The following is a 23,838-nucleotide window of genomic DNA, read 5'->3' as shown; positions in this document are numbered from 1 at the left end:
AGGCAACATGGCACGGGTAGAATACGAATACTTGCTGTCCTGTACCATGCCGTGCTGGTCAAATAAGTAACCTTTTAGTTGTCATGATCAAGGTTTGTCATCTCACTGCTATTCTCCTTCCGCACAGCTGAAATCGGCGAAGCAACCCTCGTCAGAGACATTCTGTATGTCTTCCAGGGAATCGATGGCAAGTTCATTAAAATGTGCAGCCAGGCTAACTGCTATAAAATTGATGAAAAGGTATGTATGGTTATTTATTCATTCATGTGAAGGTTCTGTCCTCTCTTTGCATTTTTTTTTTTGCTGACTGAGATTGGTGAATGTCTATTTTTTATGAAATTGATAGAATAATGTTTTCTGTGGATTGTAGTGTAGGGTCTGGGAAACAGAAGGCGAGTCCTGGTTCTCCAGCACTGGTTGGTATGAAAGTCCCAGAAGGATAGCAGCGAGCAGAATCTATGATGTGTGATTGATTATCTAATGTGTGAATTGGTGAATGTGGAGGTAGTGTAGAATGTCATGCTGAATGCAAGTTGATGTTGTTGCTGTACCGGTTTCCTTATAGCCGCCAATAATTAAGCCCCTGGTAAAGGCCATTCAACACTCATTTGTGACGCCTGGGTACCCTCCAAAATAGCTGTGCGTAATACCACACGTTTACAGTTTTGTTCTTTGTAGTACAATCTGGCTTAATCGAAAATGAATCGATCCATATTTCACAAACGGATTGTCCAAGACGATATATGACCACTCCTTGAAATCTTTACGCATAAAACCAATGGTAAGGTTGCATATTTATTCCATATTTAGTCGCAGATATTGACAGTTGAATGACATGGTATGATTCTTAAACAATTCCTCTTTGTTTATTTCAGTGTTCAGTGAGCAGCGTTTTTCACAGATGTCATACTTTCGGCTGTTGTGGTAAAAGAATGTTTTCATGTATGCCCAAATAGACACTATTGTCCAGTGTGTCATGCGTGGGGGGTGTAGTCACAGATGAGACTGCAGGGAGAGGGTGCTTGGTAAATGCATGACCAGCGTGACAGTGGTGGCACAGCGGAACTCCATATTCGGCATAGTTGTCCTGATTCCTCTACTAATAAATCTAGAACAACAAGTTTGTGTTTTCAACTCATAATTTGGTTGGAGGAACACAGAATGTCTGAATTGAGTTATCTAGGCACCCCGGCGTGCCGACTACTAGCGGCATTGCGCAAAGTGGTTAATCCCTTTTATGAATTTAAAAGCCTCAATCAAATGGCCCCGAAGTCTCCTTTTACCAAGCTTGAAGAGATTTAGTATCTTAAGTCTGTGTATTCCACAGCAATGCTGCCCAAAGTTTTCTAAATTCTATCAAGTAATTTGGCCCTTTAAACTGGCTGGTACGTGGGCCATACTCATACTCTTCTTACATTAAATTTGTGGACGATATAAAACTGGGAGCATTTAGCTTTGGTCGCTGATATTTTTATTCTTCCTCGTGGAATCTAGTAAGTAATCCAAGAAGATTTAAATAGAATCCAGAGGTGCGTTCAAGTTCAGCGAACAGAGGCGAATGTTCGTGGCGAACATGTTTTCTTTGAACAGTTCAATTTGAACGGCTTTTTCCAAACATTCCAAATTGTTTGCATTAAACATAAACAGACATGGCGACGAGAGCGTTTGTACTCACAGCAACTCCTGTGATCATCGATGATAACAAAAAACAATAGCTAGCTAGCGAACAATAATAACATTGGCTAGCGTTAGCAATAACATTGTTGGAAAAACTAATCACACTTAACGGAATATTCAATTGAAATACCCATCTGGGAACATTTCCCTCAGCCTCCATTTTTGTTCGCCGCAAACTATCTTTTCAGACCTTTCGCTTGGAAATGTTCGCGGCGAACACAAAGCTAACGGAAAAAAGTTTGAAATAGTTTTCAAACGTTTGTCTTGTTCGCTGAATTTGAACGCACCTCAGACGTGGGCAGAAACCTGGCAAATTAAATTCAATACCGCTAAATGTAAAGTTCTATATGGGAGAAACCAAAACCTACAGCAGGGGACTACGCTATGGGAGGAACAAAATTGGAATGTGCAAAATTTGAAAAAGACTTGGGAGTAATGGTTTATCAAAGCCTTTCAGGTTCTAGGGACTGTGCTGTAGCAGTAAAAAAGTCAAGCAGGATGCAAGGATATATAGCTAATAGTATTGAGTATAAATCTAAGGGTGTTTTACTTATCTTATACAATATCTTTGTCCGACAACATTAAGTATTGGATGCAGTTCTGGGGACTGTACCACAAAAAAGATATAGAGGCACATAAAAAGGTTCAAATAAGGGCAACCAAATTTGTTCCAGGTACGAAAGATAAAAGCTTTAATACAGCTTGTTTAATGTGTGTGAGCTAAGATAGATGATATTGTTTCATGTAACTTGGCACAATTTTGATATCAGTACTTTTAATGGCAGGCGTAGATTTGAAGTAATGACCTCTAGATAGTGGTTTGTAAATGTTAGTAACTTGGAATTTCTGTATGTTGAAAATATTTTTTTGGTAAGTTATCATATCTTTGTACTGTGTTTGTCATGAGTTATAATAGTATAATAGTGATAATAAGAATTAATATATTTGAATGTAGGGTACGAGAGACATGCATACACATACATGCATGGTAACACAAATTGTAGATGAAAGAAACTTTTTTTCCTTGACCATCCTCTAGCTTTTCCCCAAACAGTTTACTGCAACAAAAGTAAACAAGCAAATGGTGGCACAGGAGGTCTCAGGAGTGCATTTGTTTAATTCTTGCTAATATTCTGACCAATGATTTGTTGTTAAGACCATTAAAAGCTTAATATTTTGCCAAACTAAACAAACTGACCCGATATTGTCTTCAAATGGATCCATGCCAAACAAAAGTAATTATTCTTCCTTTCAAAAAGCTTTTACCAACGAACTTTTGGTAGCATGCACTCTGGCACTGTCTTCCATTGCTTCCCCGACCCTGCCCTAAAACCTAGTATATGGCTGGACCTAACACACGTGATCCGGCCGGCCAATGGTGTAATTTCATAACTCGGCCAACCAATGGTGTAACTTCATCACTCAGTCAGATCACTCAGTCACTCAGTCACAGACATTCGCGTTTGTAGGGCTGGCCCCGCTGTTGCAGTCCAGCCAAAAACAGAAACGCTTTGTTTTAGATTCATTAGTAGACGATACACGACAACTATGCTGAATATGGAGTTTCGCAGCACCACCATTGTCGCTCTGGCCGTTCATTTAACAGGCACCCCCTCCCTGCAGTCTGATCTGAAACTACACTCCCCACCCATGACATAATGGACAATATAGTCTATATGGGCATTCATAAAAATATTCATTCGCCACTCAGAAATTGTATTCCGTCATAGCAACAGGATAAACCTGACAATAGCCCTAAGATATGCCAATACAGCAGTGAAAACGCTGCTCACTGAATAACGAAATAAACAAGACAAAGTTTTCAAAAATTATACCATGTCATTCTACAGTCAATATCTGAGACTAAATATTGAATAAATATACAACATTAGCATTGGTTTTACGCGTAGAGATGTAGAGACTGAGTGGTCATATATTGTCTTGGACAATCCGTTCGTGAAATACGTGCATTCGTGACGCCTGGGTACCTTCCAAAATAGCTGTGCGTAATACTACAGGTGTTGTTTACGGCGTTTCCGCCCTTTTTAGTACAGTCTGTCTTGATTGACAGTTCATTTAATCAGTAGGCGAGAGTATAAGCTTTGTAACGATGTATAACATGTCTAATTTTGCTTTTGGAATAGCGTTTTCTATATCAGCGTAAGCAAAAGTTTTCTCCTCATCGCATTCACTCTCTGGTAGCAGTAAAAGACAATGCACCTGACGAAACATTGTGAACGATTTTTCGTAATTTCTCAGAAAATACTATTATTATTGAGGACTTCTGAGCATAGCTAAGCCATTTGTTTGCTGATAGACCTAGCTGACATCGTTTTCTGGAGTAAGACAGAAAATCATTGATTTACTGTCTCTGTCTCTATGTACTGAACACAGATATGATTTCATCATTGCTATGCAAGTATTACTGCTAAAAATATTTCGGTTATATACGTTATTTTTGAAATTGAGTGTCTTCAAATAGATTTGTGGTATTTTATAATCTCATAAAAAACATGTTTTCAACATACAAAAATGCCAAGTTACTCACACATACAAGACATACACTGTCTCTAACTCATTCATTCAAACTGGCAAAATCTAGGCCTGCCATTAAAAGTATTGATATCTGTTACGGCCACAACAAAAAAACAGTTGGTTCAACCTTGTGACCAGCAACATATAAAGAGGATGCCACACCCGAGGATTAGTTTCAAAGCAAAAGGATTTTATTTACAGAAGTTGCCATAAATTTACCAAAACTATGGGAGTCTGGAGACCTGGCCAAACAGAACAAAAAGATGGGGAAGTCTGGGCCAACCACAAAATGGGCCGTCGAACCCAGAACTCCCCCCCCCCAAACTATCAAAACGGTGTATAACTGAACTAACAAATAACGCTCTGAAAACTGACCTACCAGACCTCCATCCTCAAAAGGAAATAAACACAAAATAAGGAGCAACAACGCTAAGGCGGTCAGGAAGGCTGTTTCCTCCGGGAGAGAGAGCTCCTTCTCCTCCAGCCTCCCTTATATAAGGGGCAGGGACACCTGCTAATTTGCCAGATCAGGAGCACCTGGGAGAAGAAAATAGAGAGGAGAGAGAGAAGAACACAAAAGGGGGTGGAGCGCGTAACAGTATCAAAATGATGCCAATTTACTGTACTACAAACAATATAGGCTATCTTGCCTCACCGAAATTAAATAAGCTGTATTCCAAAGCAACGCTAAGAAGGAGAAAAGGCAAAAACCCCTTAGTTTGGGGCTTTATTGTGTGGACATGTGAAGTTGTTTATGAATTCTGTCTGTTGAAATGGGGTGAGAATGTATAGAATTTAATGTTTTTAAGGGCTGAGTGTCTGTGGCTGTTGTGGTTATTTCTGTGGGGAACCCTGAAAAGTGCCAAACTCTCAGTGCTGTATAGGTATGGGGCATGCCACCCCGCCAAGGCGTAACTTGGCGGGATGGCATATCTTCTTCTTCTTCCTGTCGCCTATCCCACAAACAAAATGTCTCCCCCATTTTACATTTTACCGACACCAGCCAATCCTTCACCTGCACAAGCCAATCAAAATCTCGCATACACACGCAAAATACCCATATCTTTTTAGTCTGAAATATTTCCAGTCTTAACAGCTAGTGGCCTAGTGGTCAATGTTACAATCTATAGACCAAGGGGCATTGTGCAATAGCTGGAACACGCTGTCATATGAGCCGGTCGAGAGCATCCCTAACATGCTCAATGGGTGACATGTCTGGTGAGTATGCAGGCCATGGAAGAACTGGGAGAACATGGAAGAAGTGGCTATCGAAGTTGAGCTCTTGCCTTCTCACGTCAATTGTGATGCCGAACTGCAGACAAATCAAGACCCCGGTGAGGACGTTGAGCATGCAGATGAGCTTCCCTGAGGCAATTTTGGACAGTTTGTGCAGAAATTCTGTGGTTGTGTAAACCAACCTTTTCATCAGCTGCCCGTGTGGCTGGCCTCAGACAATCGGACGAAGAAGTCGGACGTGGCGGTCCTGGGCTGGTCTGCGGTTGTGAGACCTGTTGGACGAACTTCCAAAATATCTGAAACGACGCTGGAGGTGGCTTATGGTGAAGAAATGAACACCCATTACTCTGGCAACAGCGCTGCAGAACATTCCTGCAGTCAGCATTCCAGTTGCATGATCTCTTAACTCTTGAGGCATCTGTGACATGGTGTTGAACAACAAAGAACTCAACATTTTAGGGTGGCCTTTTATTAATTCCATCATAAGGAACACCTGTGTAGTGATCATGGCTTTTAATCAGCATCTTGATATGCCAAACTTGTGCAGGAGGTGGATTATCTTGACAAAGGTGAAATGCTATATAGACAAATTTGTGGGAAAAATTTGAGAGAAATAAGATCTTTGTGCACATACAACAAATATTTGAGGTTTTATTTAAATGCATTGAAAATGGCTGCAAAAATAAAAGTATAGCGTTTATATTTTTGTACAGTATGATAAGTAAATTTAAGTAAATTTGGCAAAAACTACACTGGCCACGGTTTTCATAATTGCATTTTCTGAAAATTAAAATGTCTTTCTTAGCTGTATTCAGTAGTGCCCAGTTAAATTTTGTTTTGGTATTTTCATAGGATATATTGACAATACTGGGAACTGCGATCCTATCCCAAAGAATGATATTGCCTCCCTAGTTGCTCTCGAACGAAACTGCCCCTGCGAGTGGCAACCAGGTTCTCTCACAACCTGCGTCTTTGTGCACCACGGTGGTACAGTATAGCGCTCATTGTATTGTGATGGGAAGCTGACTGTTGTAGCATCCAAAATGCCAAGTTGTGAATCTTACATCAGACAAGTAATGAATAATATATATTTATATAGTAGCTTTGCGGTATATTATAGCAGTGCATAAGCTACCTAGATTGCTAGTGATGTGATTTGTCTTATGTGGGCTAGCTGTGTGTGGTGTTGTTCAATTTAACTAACTGTAAACTAACGTTAGCTTAGCTGGCTCTGTGGTAGAGCCATGCGCATACCAACAATTTCAGCCATTTCTTCACTGTAACACTGACTTGGAACCGGTTGCGCATTTTATTTGGGAGAAAAAGATGGTCGTGCTAGTGGCTCAGGAGCATTGTCACATTGAGCCTTTTATTCCCCCGTATCTGATGTTTGAGACAGACATAAACACAACACTGCTTACAGACCGTAAAATGTATTTGAAATGACATTCATAGTCGGTGTAATTTTTGGATAAAAAGCAATACTTTTGCTCTACATCTTTCTGTAAGCTCTGTGGATGTCTTATTTAAAAAAGAAATTATTTAAAAGGTTAGATATAGCACCTCTAATTGCACACAAAAACTCTATTGTGCAATTTGGGGGGAAAGTGGCACTTGATAAGAGATCTCCTGACTGGTGTGTGTGCCTGATGGCATTTTGAAGGGGTAGCTCCCCATCTATTTCATTAAAATATTTTATTTATTTATTTATTTATTTATTTATTTATTTATTTATTTATTTATTTATTTATTTATTTATTTATTTATTTATTTATTTTTGTCTTGATACTGTCAGTTTCTGGGATGGACTCTTTGGGAAACATCTGCCCACTCACTTCTCCATCAGTGAGCTGCCTTGCCCTTGCGTGCATTTTGTTCTTTTTTTCTTTTTTGTTCTCGTTGGCTATTTGTTTGTGTGCGTTTCGATTCCACGAAAACCACTGAATGGAAAGTAGAAGCAAGGCGCAACACTGGGCCAAGAGGCCTGTAGGCAGTGCTGGTCCAGTCCTACATGAACATTGTGATCTCAGCCGGTATGGGGTGGGGGGACTGCCTTGGTAGACCGCATTTTGTTTCCGTTTTTTTTTTTTTTTTTGCTTGGTTTATACCTTTATGCCACACAACATGCAGTAGGTTAGGGTGCTTTAGCCATTAGAGTTTAGCTTTAGTCATAGGTCTAGCTTTTAGGTTATAGCTGGGCAGCTAGGTGGCTGGCCAGGTTTACTTGGCACCTGTAGATTTGTTGCTCATAACAATAGTCAGAATGTAACATACAGTTGGATCTTGAAATCATTTATTTCCATGATAAACATCAAGCTATTTAGTACCAAGTAAATCCAAAAAATCTTGAAATAGCAATATTGAAGAGTCTGGAATTTTTAAATGGAGAATGTGTAGGAACCCTGATGTGTGCTTATGTGTGTGTTTCAGGTTCTTCTCTCCAGGTCTCTCAGAGACACCAGCAGCAGGCTGGCTGAACTTGGCTGGCTCCATAACAAAGTGAGGAAGTACACAGACGCTCGTAGTTTGGACCGAGCCTTTGGCCTTGTGGGCCAGGTGAGACCCTCCTCTTTGCAGCCTGAGTCTCTTGGGATTTGAGATGATTGAAAGGCTCACATTGAGTCATGCAGTGTTTGTGTTCAGTGTGTAAGAATTGCTTCTCTCCCCAGAGTTTCTGTGCTTCACTTCACCAGGAGCTGAAGGAGTACTACAGACTGCTATCAGTGCTGCACTCACAGGTACGGTCTGTCAAGCCATAACACTGTTCTCTCTTTCTCCCTTTGTGTGTTCTCATTAAAAATGCACAATGAGGACAACCTTGTATGCACATTTTCCTAATAGTTCAATTAGACTTACAAATAGCACATGGGAACCCATCTGGGATTTGACATAATGTTCCTCAGGTGCTGTGTGTGTGTGTTTTTGCCTCAGCTGCAGGTTGAAGATGATCAAGGGCTGAATCTAGGAGCAGAGAGCAACCTGACCCTACGCCGCCTCCTGGTCTGGACCTATGACCCCAAAGTCAGACTCAAAACCCTGGCGGCCCTTGTGGACTTCTGCCAAGGTTAGTACAGACCACCGAACAATGTGAATCCGGGAGGAGTTGCTATACCAACAGGCCTTAATAATTATAATAATTACAATTTATTACATATATATGTTTTTCAAAGCGCTTTACAGTGGCTGGCTGTGGCTTGGGTTTGTCTAGATAAGTTAGGGTGAGCTATCCTACTAGAAGGTGCAACGGCACCGGTCTTTCACTGAAATTTTAACCCTGGTCGCAGTTACTGCAGTGAGGCCGCCAGTATGAGACCCTTCTTTCTGTTCAAGTGGAAAGATGTTTTGGGATGTCTCAGTGTGTGGCTGCTTGTCTCTCTCACAGGGCGGAAAGGAGGTGAGCTGGCCTCAGCCGTGCATGCTTATGGGAAAACGGGGGACCCCTATATGCGGGCGCTGGTGCAGCACATCCTGGGCCTGGTGTCCCACCCCATCCTCAACTTCCTGTATCGCTGGATCTATGATGGTGAGCTGGAGGACACTTACCATGAGGTGAGTGCCCAGTCAGGAACAGGTCCTCTGAAATGAACACTGATTAGTCCAATTGCAGATAAACAGACAGTCCTCCAGTCATAAATGAACACATCTGCTCTGTCCAATCAAAGATAAATGTGCTCTGTTCCATCCAGTCAGAACTGGAGGAGAAATTTGATCAGAAATAAACATAATCTGTTCTGGCCAATCGGGACATGCTATTTCCCGTGTTTGCCTTTATTGTTACGCACTAACATTAGCTGTTTATTATAATCTGATTCTGGGTACATTTTGGTTGTATTTTGTTCGGAGATATGAGTAAAATATTTCCTAGTGCAAGGGTTCCTTCAGTCATTGATATTTAATAAAAGGTAGTTAAGTCCGTTGGTTGTAACCTGAGTGATCCACACCAGGTAGTTATTTTACGTGTTATTTATTCAACGATTAACATTAGATAGTTAAAAGTGCCTTTTTATTTATTTATTTTCCTTTCTGGTTTCTGCTGCTAGCTGTCCGGAGGCACCTGCGCATTTTTAAGTTGTGGTGTCTGTGTTTCCATCTCGGCAGTAAGTTATTCTAGACATAGGTTTTAGACAGTTTTAGACAGTTTTTAGAAACTGGAGAAATACTTGAGGCCTGGGAAGCAAGGTAATACAATACCAATATATAAGAAAGGGAACCACACTGATCCAGGAAACTACAGGCCTGTCAATTTAACTTGCATCACATGTGAAATACTGGATGCTATCATTAGAGACAAGTTAGAAGTGTTTCTTGAAAATAACAACATCCTAAGGGATAGTCTGCATGGTTTTTGCAAGGGAAGGTCATGCCTGACAAACCTGCTGGTATTCTTTGAAGAAGCTAACAAGTCTTTTGGTTATAATGAGGCTTATGATATTTTGTAGATTTCCAAAAGGCATTTGATAACGTACCACATGGGAGGCTTGTTAGCAAAATGAAGACAATAGGAATTAGAGGAGGTGTTTCAGAGTGGATTTGGAACTGGCTACAGGGTAGAACCATAGACTCTTTAAGAATATGGACAAAGCCACTGTGACGTCACCGATTGACTCTCTGTGGGTCTGGAAAAAACGTATTGAAGCCTAGGAAGTGATTGACAGTCCGGAGTGGAAAAGCCATTAACCTGCAAGCTTACTTCACTTATCCATCACCCTAAAGTGATTGCTGAACGAACTTGAGGTAATCTGGCTGTCTGCCGTTATGTTTTATAATATATTATCAAATGTTTATGGAGTTTAATTTCCATCCGTGACTCTACTGTTATTTCATTGCGTCATATGTATGAAATTAACAATTTAATTATGTTCAGTTATCTTCAATTTATGTTTCTTAGCTAAACATCAGTGAGTATGCTTAGCTAGCATACCAGCTTGACAGAGCTAGGTAGGCTAGCCATGGTTAGCTCATGCATTAGCGATAAATGTCCCATAGAACTGCTGTTCTCCTAGCAAGTTCTCACCGAAGGTTTTCGCCCCAGTCAGTTAGTCTAATGAGCCAATAACTGTTACACCACCACCGTTTGTGGTGTTCACTCGCTGGGAGACACTAGCTAACCTTTCGCAAGTCACGTTAACCAAGTAGAAATTAACATCGTCAGCGGTGATTAACAAATCTACCAAGTATTTTAATCATGATTTTGCAGGCTTGAATTTCAAATTATTTGCATTTTCTTGTAGACCATTAAGAGCAAAGGAGAAGAGCCAACATCCTAATTGTGAATTTGTCTGTACGCACAGTTTACAGCAAAGTATTAGTTTTTTTTATGTGAAAGAAAACCGACGTGTGCCCCAGTAACGGATGCTGAGCTTAAAAATGAGCAGGCAGAAAATCCCTTAAATGTATCAACGTTATTATTGGTAATCTCTGAAAATGTTCATGGCAAAGATCTGGAATACGCAGATTTTGTTATTTGAACAAGCGCAGGTTAGATAGCCTTTTTGAGTTTATAATTAGTGTAATAAATACACCTGTATTTACAATAATATCAGCATGATAATTATTGTTTGTTAATTAACTTTTAGATTCAGTGTGACTCTTGTAAAAGATGGCTCCATCAATTATGCCTAGGCATGAGTACACCACTCCTCAACAAGGTGAAGAGAGGAAGATGAAAGTGTTGTCTCTGTTGCTGATGCCCATTTGTAACTAAGTCAATAAAAAACATTTAATTTTTTTTTTAAACAAATAAAATCCTATATTTTCCTTTGGACAACTGTCACACAGACCAGAAAATTGTCAGACTTTGAAAATCAAAAATGTTGATACACTTTTTTTTTTACATAAAACATTTTCATCTATTTTTCAGAAAACCAAAGGATTTCCACAACCAGTGTGATGTGCTGGTTCCTCTGTTGATGTTGTGTCTATCTGCTGTTTGTCTGCTGTGTGTTTAAAAAAAATTCCCAAACCTTTTTACAAGAGGTGTTTTGTCTGTTGACGAACTTTATAGTTCAGAAATGTATATACATTTTAGTCAAGTGTGTTATTCCAGTTTTTCATAAAACCAAGGGCTGTGCAACGTGTCAGTATTCTGTGAGCAATCCAGTAGTAATTTGGGGTGTCTAGGTCATGTGACCAAAAAGCTATTGAAATTCCTAACTTTGAAATATTCATATAAAATTGCATGAGATGAAAATGGACAAAGCAAAGGCTGTGCAACCTGTGTACATTGTTTGTGAACAATTAAAAAGTGGTTTGAAGTTTCTAGATCCTTTTGTCTAGGAGCTATTGAAATTGTAAGTTAAAATCTCAAACTAAATTTGTTTAAAATATTCAAACACTGATATGAATAAACCAATGGCTGTGCAACATTCCTGCACATGTTGCAGTTTAAAATTGTTTTGACGTTTATAGTTCATGTGGTTGAAGAGGTATTGACTTTTGACATTTGTAATCTGTAATTTGCTGACGGTCCCTAAACCATTTGCATTGACTGAGCGGCCGGTTATGAAGATCGTTGCATTGCGGCTCTAAACCCTGAGTTGAAGTAGGGTAGAGTCAGGGAAATTGGCTGTTAGAGTCAGCGAAATTGAATATCTTACTGGAATATCCAACTTGAAACCAACTTCACCACGGTCTCCGTGTCCATACATCTGTATCGGTGGTTGTAGCTGTGTGTCCTTAGCTCCTACTGATGCGTGCAAGATAGCATCCATACATGCTAACTAGGTTAACTAAAGTGTGTGATCCGTGCGCACTAACTAGGTTAGCTAAAGTAGGTGAAACCCGAACATGTTAGGGTGAGGTAAAGTAACGTTAGGCGATGAAGCTGTGCTTAAAAATGTCATGCCGTACCACCTGTGGAACACGCAGTGATCAGGAAGTGACGCAAACTGTACCTCATTGGTCCACAGAAACATTACCCAAATGACACAATAATTCATGAATTTCGCCCATGGACGGACATAAGCTGAAGAAAATGCACATATTGTGTTTATATGTTCTTGTGGGAAAATTTATTTGAATTTGTATTTTGACCACATTTGTACCATAGACTTGCATGGAAACAGGATATGGAAATGGAATACTGGAGCCAACCGCAGTTGCGGTATTGGGCAATGTCTCTCGACAAGACCCGGAAGTGAGCTTCAAAAACGAAGCCTGGTTTTGGCCGCTTGTGTAGAACACAGAGTAGTTGTAGGAGGGATATCATCAGAGCAGGGAACTGTGTGGAGGCAGTGGAGTCCCACAAGGATCGGTGCTGGGACCACTGCTCTTCCTCATTTATATCAATGACCTTGACAGGGACATAGAAAGTACATTAGTCAAATTTGCATAGTGAAATCTGTATATCTGCAAATCTGTATAGTGAAATTCAGTATAGACAAATTCAGTATAGACATGTAAAGTTCTGCATGGGGGAAATGAAAACATTATCAGGATTACTTTATGGGAGTGCTAACAAAATTGGAATGTGCTCAATTTGAAAAAGAATTGGGAGTAATGCTTGATCAAAGCCTTTCAGATTCTATGCACTGTGCTGTAGTAGCAAAAGATGCCAACAGGATCCTGGGATATATAGCCAAAAGTATTGATTATAAATCCAAGGAAGTTATACTTACACATTTGTTAGACAGACCACACTTGGAGGATTGTGTATAGTTCTGGGGACTGTACTACAAGAAAAATATTGAGGATCTGGAAAAGGTTCGAAGAGCAACCAAATTGATTCCTGGTATGAAAGATTAAAGCTATGAGGAAAGACATAAGATGGTTAATCACTTCCAACTTAGTAAAAGGAGACTCGGGTGATTGATTGAGGCTTTTAAATTCATAAAGGGGATCAACAAGTTGAACTCGAAAAGATTGTTCAAATTGAGTGTTGTTAGTGGAAACGAGGGGACGTAAATGGAAATTAGGAAAAGGGATTTTAACTCTAAATTGTGTGTGTGCGTGCGCATGCACATGTGCCCTTCGTCTCTGGACAAAGGAGAGGCAAATGAACATGTTGGACACAACATGTTAAATCATGAGCTATAGGCCTACGTGTAACTAGGCGTTTAGCTCATGTGTTTCTGGAAGAAAAGAGATCTTGCATGTGGTTGCACTATGTGGCTGTAGGTGAATCAATGCACATCATAGTGTTACAGTTTCTAGTCCTAAACCCCAGAAGTTTTCATTTTTGAGCCATGGGTTCCCTCGTCAGATTCAAATGCTTTTTTCCCCATAGGGATTCATCCATCCAAGTTTCTATACGAGCCTGCTTGCTCATGACAACCATTGTAGTTTCAATATAGCAATTTGTTAGCAACTTACTTTTATATAAGTAAGGGCTTCGAAATTCACCATTGAGAATGGGTGTAATTTATCTCATAGAACAAACAGTGAAACTCTCTTTGGCTTTCGCTAGACCTTATTTTTTTAGCAGAAAACGAAATTGAAATCTCTCTGGGGAAAAAAGCATTGGAAATCTGCTGAGGAAACCCGTGGCAGACGGAACTTTCGGGTTGGCTTTTAAAAACACGTAATCACTGTAACACTCTTACACAACGAAAAACTCATTCAAATGATCAGAAAAACAGAAAAGATGAATGGAAACATATTGAACATTAAACTCAGTTAAGACTGAGATAGCTGTATAGCTATTGCCTGGGATGTTAGTCAACTTGGGTAGCAGCCTTCAGTAGTCACTGTGAGGCCTTTGGGAGAACGCATTTGGGGAGTGGTAGCTGTCGAGGTTTCCAGTGCAGAGGGAAGCTGGAGTTCTTTGCCATATGCAGGGCAATGTCTCATCCAGTCAGTCAACTGAACATGTCCCTTTTTCTGGTTGGAGAAGTTTGTTCCTTGGAAACGAAGGCTCACGCCGTGTTGGCAGCGTGGAACAAAGGGACCAGGAGGTGATGCATTGTACAGGTTCTCCACTGGGTCGCTTGTGTCTGTTCTTTGTCCTGGGATGGTTAACTTGAGTTCATGAAGTGATTTCTGGTCGTCTTTACACTCCACTTAAAGAAAGTGTTTGTGTTTAAGCAGCTTCTAACTTTAAATGTTGGGTCTCGTTTAGTGGCACCGTGCCATGAGCGGCTGTGATAAGAGAAGTGAGGTGGGAGCTGCGTTCTTGTGGAATGTAGGGAAATGCAGTACCGTTGTCCCTACAGTATCATCAGCATAACCATGAAAAGAAATGTCAAGTCGAGGAATGACGTTTCCAAAATGTTACGTAAATAGAGAACAAAATTGGCCCCAGAATAGAGCCTTGAGGCAGTCCACAAGTCTAACAGCTTTTGAAGAAAGATTTCCAGTTGACACTGAAAAGTTGGATGTGAGCCACTCAAGTGCAGTCCCTGAGATCCATTGTTTTAGTCTATTTATTAACGTGGATTGATCAATGATGTTGAAAGCAGAACTGAGGTAACTTTACACTGGGCAGTGTCAGCGGCTCATAGTGACCTGCTTTGTTGGAATTCATATCACTCACAATGAAATTTGGTGTTTTTCAAGAGGTTTGCGCTATTCTCTAGTGTGGCGATTTTACATACCATAGTGTAAGCGTTCATAAGTGGCTAAGTCTTGTATTGTTCAATGCATGGATTTACCCTTAAGCCTGAACATAGCCAAAAATAAATGTTTCGTCTTAAAACATCGTAAGGGACAAATTCATATGCTTTATAATGGACAATTTTTTTTACAGAGGTTTTGGATAGGTTTTTGGACAACTAGATGTCTTAGACCCCTATACTGATGAAAAGATAGTAATTCCCACGTGAAAATTATGCAAAAGTTTCACGTGCCAAAACTGCATATGTGTAGTTAAGTGTATGATTGTTATTATTTACAGCAAAGCTCAATTTAGACATTTTGTTTAGATTTGGAGATACATGGGGACACCAGGGTATACTTCTTACTTTTTCCTTCATTGATCTTTAGTAATTCTGAATATCACCCTCACATTTTGCACTCTTGTGGTCAACAAGTTTATGATCCAGGACATGTATAGTTTTACCCGTTACATATGCGTTAGTGTTTTATTTCACACTGAAGAACAACTTCATTCTTAAATTTTCAACAAGATAATTGCATTTGTAGCTCTTTTTTTCCTACCTAAGTTAAGAATATAATCTAAGTTGATATTGTAAATTGTCCTGTGGAAATGGGGCTGGACATAGAACAATGGCGATTCCCTCTAATTTGACTCAATTGACTAAATGTAAAGGTATTAAAATATGTCATCTTAACATTTGTAATCGGTTTCTAAACTCGATCCAATTAAATGGCGAAAATGGCGAGCATTGTTGGGCTGAATGGCCTGTTCTCGTCATTATGTTATGTTAAAAAGTTTTTAACACAGACCAGTATTGATGTCCTCACCTTATCCAAGACTTGGTTATGACCTATTCTGGATAGTTTTAAATTTTTTATTTTATTTTATTTTTTTACAAATTTATCATTGATATTATCCCTCCTGATAAAATTGGCAATGGAGGTGATGTAGCCTTATGTACGGTGGCTCTGAAGTGCAAAACGCAAAAACAAAAACTTTCGGGAGTGGTCCTGAGGTGCAGATGCAACATACAAAAACAAAAACGTGCAGCCCTGAAATGCAAAACACAAAAACAAAAAAAAACGCAAAAACAAAAACTATTGGCCCTGAGGTGCAGAAGCAACATACAAAAACAAAAAGGAGTGGTCCTGAGGTGCAGATGCAACATACAAAAACAAAAACGTGCAGCCCTGAGGTGCAAAACACAAACATACAAAAACAAAAATTAGTAGCCCCGAAGTGCAACAGTGCACTTCGGGGCTACTAGTTTTTGTTTTTGCATGTTGCATCTGCACCTCAGGGCTGCTAGTTTTTGTATGTTTGTGTTTTGCACCTCAGGGCCGTTCATTTTTGTTTTTGTATGTTGCATTTGCACTCCAGGGCTGAAAGTTTTGTTTTTGCGTTTTTTTTGTTTTTGTGTTTTGCACTTCAGAGCCACCGTATGTGTTACTCAGAAATATTTGACTACAAGGATGTCTATTAAATCAACCACCGAGACTGTTGTGGCTGCACTGTATTTAATGTCTGCGCGCACGTTTAGTATCATTGTAAGTTATAAACCGTCCAATGAACAATCCGCTGGCTATATTACCTTGCTAACAAAAATACTAAAGAGCTCATCTGTGTTTTCAATAATTTTAATTACCTCTTATTTTTGCTTTTATCAGTCACTTATTCAAGATGCACTGCTGTAACACCTACACCGATGTTAGACTTTTTGCACTTTGATGCATAACCCTGTCTTGATCGGTAAAACCACTAGAGATAAAAAAAGACAAGGCAGTAACAAGGCAGTCCCTTTCCCCAAAAGAGGGCTGAAATTGACACCCCAGGTTGATGATTATGGTATTTTATAAACCAATAACTGTCCACAACAAGTCAAACAACAAGGACAGGGATGGTATTGATATCGCTAAAATCTCCTTTTGATCTTAAAGCAATCGATCTGGTTTTGTATACAGGCTAGCGAAAGTCATTATTCATTATGAATTGAAAGCATTTTCAGGAGCATTTTAAAACGAGCATTTCTTTGTATGCAAATTGAATTTCAAACTAAAAGTTTTTTTTGGAAAAGAGCAACTTATTACCTTACAAACACTGAAAAAATTATCTCATTTTGACATTCCAGTTCTGAGTAATGGACCTAAAAGCAATCTACTACCTGAAAAAAAAAATGGACCCTCTCTATGATCTACCTATCGTAATTCTCCCTTTACGCATGTCTTATCAATTGTTGATCAAAGCTTTGTTTATCAACAAATACTTAATAATGATAAAGAGCACCATATTATTACGAAATTAGTAATTTAGCAAACTATTATTGGACTTTTGTAGAAGTATTTCTGTGATACAGTAGTTCAGAGTTTCGGTTGATGCATTTGCTGCCGGCCAGAGGGAAATGCTTGCGGGGCTCTGACAGTAGGGGGCAGCAGAGTGTAACTTTTCCTCATAAGGACAGCTTCCATCATTCTACATTACATTACATTTATTTGGCAGACACTTTTATCCAAAGCAATGTACAATAAGTGTATAGCAAAGGTCATTGGAAAAACTACAAAACGCAGATCCGATAAGGGACAATGCTCATTTTGTTATTCAGAGCCATGAACACATTAAGTCCAGTTCACAGAGTGAACATTACTTTGACCTAACCTAACCTAGGAGTCATTACCAGCTACAACATCAAGACAACGATACAAGGCACAATAAGTCCTGGATGGAGGTCTGAGTGGCACAGGAGGTACATGTGTAGCATGAGAGAGGGGAATTAAAGTGATAGAAATGATCCGCAGAGTGGTGATAGTTAGTTAGTCCAGGTATATAAATTTGTGTACTTTTTCACATTCCCAGACCATGTGTAGAAAAGTTCCTATCTGCTGTGGGAGACAGAAACTACAATATGGATTAGGAATAATTTTAGTAAGACATTTTTTTCTGAGGTGTCCAGTATGTCCTGTGACATATTAAAATGGATCAATTGATGATTCGGGTTTTTTGAGGAGTTAAATATATTGTCCCACACTCAGAGGTGGGTAACCCGGCTTCAAAGAGTAGAAGTACTAACCATGTATTTGCTCCACCAGCATGCACTAAACCAGCTGATTACACTAATTAGTTCTCCTACCTGGCTGAAGAGTTGTGCTAATTAGAATCAGTTGGTTTAGTGCATGTCGGTGGAGAAATACATGGTTGGTACTTCTACTCTTTGAAGCCGGGTTACCCACCTCTGCCCACACTGCATCCCAATCAATTGTAGTTTCCCCTGAAGTCAAATCTCTTTCCCATTGTTTTACTATCGGCAGTTCTCCAGTAGACGCATCTGTTAGATAAGAATAAATTGCAGATACTAGGCCTCTCGGGGGGGTTAGAGATCCAATCAATGAATGGGCATGCCTCAAGACCTTTACCCCATGGAACTCCATAGCTTTTAAGGGCAGAACATAAACGTAAATACAAAAAAAAAGTATCTTGACACATCAAATTGAGAACACAAGTCCTGGAATCTTAACATACCATTTACATTATATATATGATCAAGAGTATACCATTGTCCATCCATTCCACACCTACAAACGGTTTGTTTCCAGATAGTATGTGCCTATTGTTCCAGAGTGGAATGTGTGTATGCCACTTATTATTATAGTGTAAGTGTTTTTCCACACATCTAAAGTTAGACGGCGTATTGGTTATGATGGGGCCAAAGATTAGCATGCACTTATTTAGATTTAGACCTGAGAATACAATATCTTGTAATCTTTGTGCTCCAATTAATTTCTGTTCTGTTTCTCTCCATGGAACTGTAGATGCAGGGTCCATCCACACTTTAATGCAGCATAATTGGAAGGCCATATGGTACATTTTAAAATTAGGTAATGCAAGACCTCCATTACATTTAGTGCATTGCAGAGTACTAAATTTCAACCTTGGCTGCTTACTATTCCAGATATATTTATGAATAATAGAGTCAAGCCTAGTCCAAAAAGTCATTGGTGGAGGCAGGGGTATCATTGTGCTAAGGAAGATAATTTGGGGCAAAACATTCATTTTAATGGCAGCAATCCTGGATTGCAATGATGCTGGGAGAGAAGACCATCTTTCAAGATCTTGTTGGACATTTTTTAGTGTTCTTTCATAGTTGTCTTTAACAACATTGTGTAATGAGGTGTGTATGTTAATCCCCAGATACGTTGTGTTTGAACTGATATTGTACTTCACACTGATAGATTTTTTTTTTTATTGTTTAGTAAAAGCAAATTAGATTTGTTCCAGTTTATTTTATAACCAGACAAACTGCCAAATTCGCTGAAGACTTTCAGAATAGCTGGCATGGATTTTTCAAGGGCAGAAATGTAAAGCAGGATGTCATCTGCATACAGCGAGATTGAGTGATCACATGACTTAATTTTAATCGCACATATTTCATTTTGCCTTATTGTTTGGGCCAGTGGCTCAAGTGAGATGGCAAAAAGCATGGGTGATAGCGGGCATCCCTGCCTCGAACCTCGCTCAATGGTGAACGGCTTAGAGTGTAGTCCATTGGTTGAAACCATTGCAGTGGGATTTGCATATAAAACACAAACCATATTAATAAAATAACTATCAAGGCCAAAAATTACTATCCAATACCTGCCAAAGGTAGTCCCACTCTAACCTATCAAACGCCTTTTCCGCGTCGACTGATAGGACAGCAGCACGTGTTTGCGAGGTTTAGGTCTCATGTATGACATGCAACAGCCTGCGTACATTATCTGCTGCTAATCGTTTTGGAATAAAACCTGATTGATCAGGATGAACTAGTTTCCCAATGAAGCGCTCCAAACGCATAGCTAGGACTTTGGCGTACAGTTTTATGTCATTGCCAAGAAGACTAATTGGACAATGATTAGAGCAATCAGAGTGGTCCTTTCCCTTTTTAGGCACTAGAGAAATTAAGGCAGTGTTGAGTTGATGATGAAAACTCCCCTTCTCCACTGCTGAGAGTATAGTTTGTAGAAGTATGGGCCCTAGAATATCGAAGTACTGTAGCAGGAGTTCCACAAGGATTCCATCCACCCTGGGTGTTTTGCCCTTTTTGACCCCTTTTAATGCTAATTTAAGTTCCTCAAGCGAGATTGGTTGGCCGATTTCTTCCGCTTCGCTGTTATCAAGGTTGGGCAGGTTCAGATTCTGTAAAAAGTTGTTACATTTGGTTATATCTAAATTGGAGTTTGATTTGTATAGCTCAGAAAAGAAAGATTGAACTCGATGCATTATAAATTCAGCTCTTCTTCTCAACAGGTCATTCAATTCGATTCTATTTGTCATTAAAAGGTTTTGAGTAGATTTAGAAAAAGAGGTTTTAAGCGCTTGCTCTAAAGATAAACATTGTTTTTCTAGATCATTAATTCTTCCCTCCCTAGATTTCTTCAAATGAGAGGCAAATGAGGATGTGAAGTCCCTGATAAAGCCTTTGGTTTCTTGCCAAACAAAAGAGGGGTCAGTAACTGAACCAGTATTGATAGATACAAAGTCTGTGAGTTTAGCTCTAAAATCTGAATTCTAATTCTAAATTCTACATTCTGAAGAATAGATGTGTTAAATTTCCATCATTTAGATTTTTCACCCATTGGACTACACTCGAGAACAGTTATAAGCAAATTATTATCTGATAGAGTAGCTGGTTCCAATGTAATTGATTTGAACAGAGTACTGACCTCACTAAAGCACAAAAAGTAGTCAATTCTGGAGTGTGTATGATGACGTGTTGAGAAGTCGTAATCCCTATTTGTGGGATTATGCAAATGCCAGATATCGGTAAGATTGAATGTTTCCACAAAAGTTCTGAACATGTCTGATGCCTGTTTTTGCACATTAGTGTAACTACCCCTGCATCTGTCTAGGTTCAGGTCAAAAACTGAATTCATATCCCCACCAATGACAAAGGAGTATTGTGTAAGTGTTAAGAGTTCACTGGTTAGATGAGGGAAAAATTTTGGATCACATACAGCTGGTGCATAAACAGAGACAAAGGAAATTTTCCTGCTTCCAGTAGTGACACATATATAGGATGGTCTCCCTGTTTGATCTTTACTGATTTTATCAATTGTGTAAGAGCATTTACGGGATATTAAAATAATAGAACCTTTCGTTTTAGTGTTATCACTTGAGGAAGAAGCAATCCTATAATATTTATTCTGCAAGTGTTGGACATCTATTTGCGTGAGTGTGATTCTTGTATGAGAGCAATATCAATATTTTTTTTTATGTAAATAGTCCAGGAATTTGGTTCTCTTGTTTGGTCCATTAAGCCCTCTAATGTTAACAGATAGAACAGAGAGCTTAACCATTATCAAACTGTAGATGTATACTTAAGCTGGAACCATTACCACATTTACTAGAACAACCATTATGTTACAAGAGTGTTGTGAATAAAGTAAGGTGTGATAAAAATATAAAACAAATAAACCCCCCCCTCCATAACTTTGAGACCGCAGAACCCATCCCTTGTTTTCAGGATACGTGACAACACCATACGCAGCTCGCGCTGATACTACAACTCTCCCCCCCTCCCTTTTCAAAATTTTTGAGACGTTCCAGACAAGGTACACCGCAATTGGGAATGACATTCTATGAAAGTGTCTGAAGGCTGACACCCACATCCATGTATTAATGTAGTAAAGTCTATGGTACTACCACAAAGTTTAGCACCAGTGATAATCAGAAAGATTGTAACAGCGAGTCGATTTCGAGAAGGATTTTCTTCAAATTATACAATCCAGTGTCTCCAATGCAGCTGTAGTGAAAGTTGGAACGCCCCCCCCAACATAAAACAGGTTTCCTAAATATGACTCAGGCTCACCATCTATATGCGTTAGTTTAGCCTACTACAAACCGGCAGAGTCAAATAAACACATAAAACAAAAAATGACTATATCCTCAAAATATTACAGAGACATAAATAAATAACTTCAATAATCACGTTATAGTAACAACAGTTATCTGATTAAACAGAGGCAAAAGTCTTTAACCAGGTTCTATACATTTCACGTTATGTGAAGTCTCATCAGACTGGATGGCAGCTCAAACGTTGCAATCAAATTAAATAAAACTCACCTGGTTCCATGAAAGGGAAAATAAGCAAAAGATATTACGTTACCAGTACAGGCTGTATAGATATCCATGGGCCCTGCAAAACAAAATTGTCTGAACAGAAACAGTCACTGAGCACGAGTCCAACTATAGGAACTTAAAGAGTCTGCCATTTGTGTAGTGATGAGACGTGGGTACATCTTAGTTAGGTGTCCATGGGCTGTTGCTGCGGTGCAGGCTCCGTGTGAGGAAAGTCAAGTCGGCGTCTGGGGGCCTTGATGCTTGAGTTACCCAGCTGATGGCAAAAATCCTCGGCTTTCCGTTGTGGTGCACTCATAGAATGGCAGGATAGATGAGCAAATTTTGGATTCCCTTGGCATAAAGCTCTCTCTGTGCGTCTATGAAAGCCTGGCGTCGCTGGATGGTGAATGAACTGTAGTCTGCTTTGAAGCGTAGCTGTCTACCAGTGTCCTGGATAGTCCCGTCTCTGTTTCTCAGGCTCCCTTAAGGATTGCTTGGCGATCTTCGTACCTCAAGCATCTGAAAATCATGGTGCGCGTGTTACCTGCCATATATTCTGTAAGCTCTATCGATCTCGATTGATACGATACATACATTGTTGCATCGGGACCTATCCTCCATCTCAGCGACTTTTTCTTGAAGTTTGAGTTAGTCATAGATGCAGGAGTTAACTGATTTTTTCATTTCTTGAGTTTCTCCCTGGGTCACGTACAGTGTTGCCTTGAGTTTCAAGTTCTGCCCGAATGTGCCGTAGTACGTCGTTGATTTCAGCCAGGGCCCCTCTTACCGCGTTGTGGACGACAGATTCTAGAACGTTCTGTTGCCTCTGCAAAACTTGTCATGACGTCCTCCATGTTATTTTCGGAGCTAGTGTTAGCTAGCTTCGGTTTCTTTCCTGATGGTGAAGGAGACGGCGAGTTTTGAGTTTTCCTGCTCCCAAGAATTTTACCAGACGACTAATGTAATCTTTTCAACTGTTTTGAGTAAAATAAAATAAACCTGGTTTTAATGTGAAAATTGGAGGGGAATGGCAGAGCTCTAGTTTCCCGCAACCATTGCGCTTGTGGGCCACGTGATCTCCAATTATTATTAAAGACTTGGATGGCAGGTATGCCATCCTGCCAAGTCACGCCTTGGTGGGGCAGCATGCCCCATACCTATACAACACTGAGTGAGAGTTTGGCACTTTTCAGGGTTTCCTGCAGAAATAACCACAATGACCATAGACTCTCAGCCCTTAAAAACATATTTTAAACATAATTTTTGTACCTTCTGACCTCATATCAACAGACAGAATTCACAAACAATGATTTGGACACTGCTTGTTTAATTTGTGTGATAGCCACTGTTTTTGCTTGTAACTTGGCCTAATTTTGATATCGATACTTTTACCAGCAGGCCTAGATTTAGTCATTACATTGCATTACATTTATTTAGCAGACGCTTTTATCCAAAGCGATGTACAAAAGTGCATATCATGGTCATTGGACAACTACAAAACACAGGTTCCATAAGGTACAATACTCATTTCATACAGCTATTTCTAGCCAAGAATACAGTTCAGTTCACACAGTGAACACTATTCTGACCTAACTTATGCCAAGCCAAACTAGGGAGAAGAACAAGCTACAACATAAGGACAAATACAAATTACAAAAAGTGCTGGAATGGGGGTACATGTAACATGAGTAGGGCTGCAACTAACGAATATTTTAATAGTCGAATAATCTATCGATTATTGAAACGAATAATCGACTATTCGGATTATG

General features: G+C 39.6%; 1 protein-coding gene across 4 annotated transcripts in view; it reads left to right on the top strand.

The window, feature by feature from the left end:
• tubgcp3 (tubulin gamma complex component 3) overlaps positions 1-23,838 on the top strand; it is a 172,319-nt gene that overhangs the window by 47,833 nt on the left and 100,648 nt on the right. For 3 of the 4 annotated variants that reach the window (XR_010329237.1, XM_064329870.1, XM_064329868.1), the window contains exons 7-11: positions 128-240; positions 7,879-8,004; positions 8,118-8,186; positions 8,380-8,512; positions 8,831-8,997. Coding sequence is in view for 3 of the 4 variants with exons in the window: in XM_064329870.1 (XP_064185940.1) it covers positions 128-240; positions 7,879-8,004; positions 8,118-8,186; positions 8,380-8,512; positions 8,831-8,997 (608 nt within the window). In the remaining variant the exon portion in view is untranslated. The remainder of the gene's footprint in view (positions 1-127; positions 241-7,878; positions 8,005-8,117; positions 8,187-8,379; positions 8,513-8,830; positions 8,998-23,838) is intronic. The other variant, XM_064329869.1, reaches the window with a different exon arrangement.

Source organism: Anguilla rostrata, chromosome 3 (genome assembly GCF_018555375.3).
Source record: "Anguilla rostrata isolate EN2019 chromosome 3, ASM1855537v3, whole genome shotgun sequence".
NCBI lineage: Eukaryota > Metazoa > Chordata > Actinopteri > Anguilliformes > Anguillidae > Anguilla > Anguilla rostrata.
Note: the sequence above shows the minus strand (reverse complement) of the source record. Positions and strands in the feature narration are given on the sequence as shown.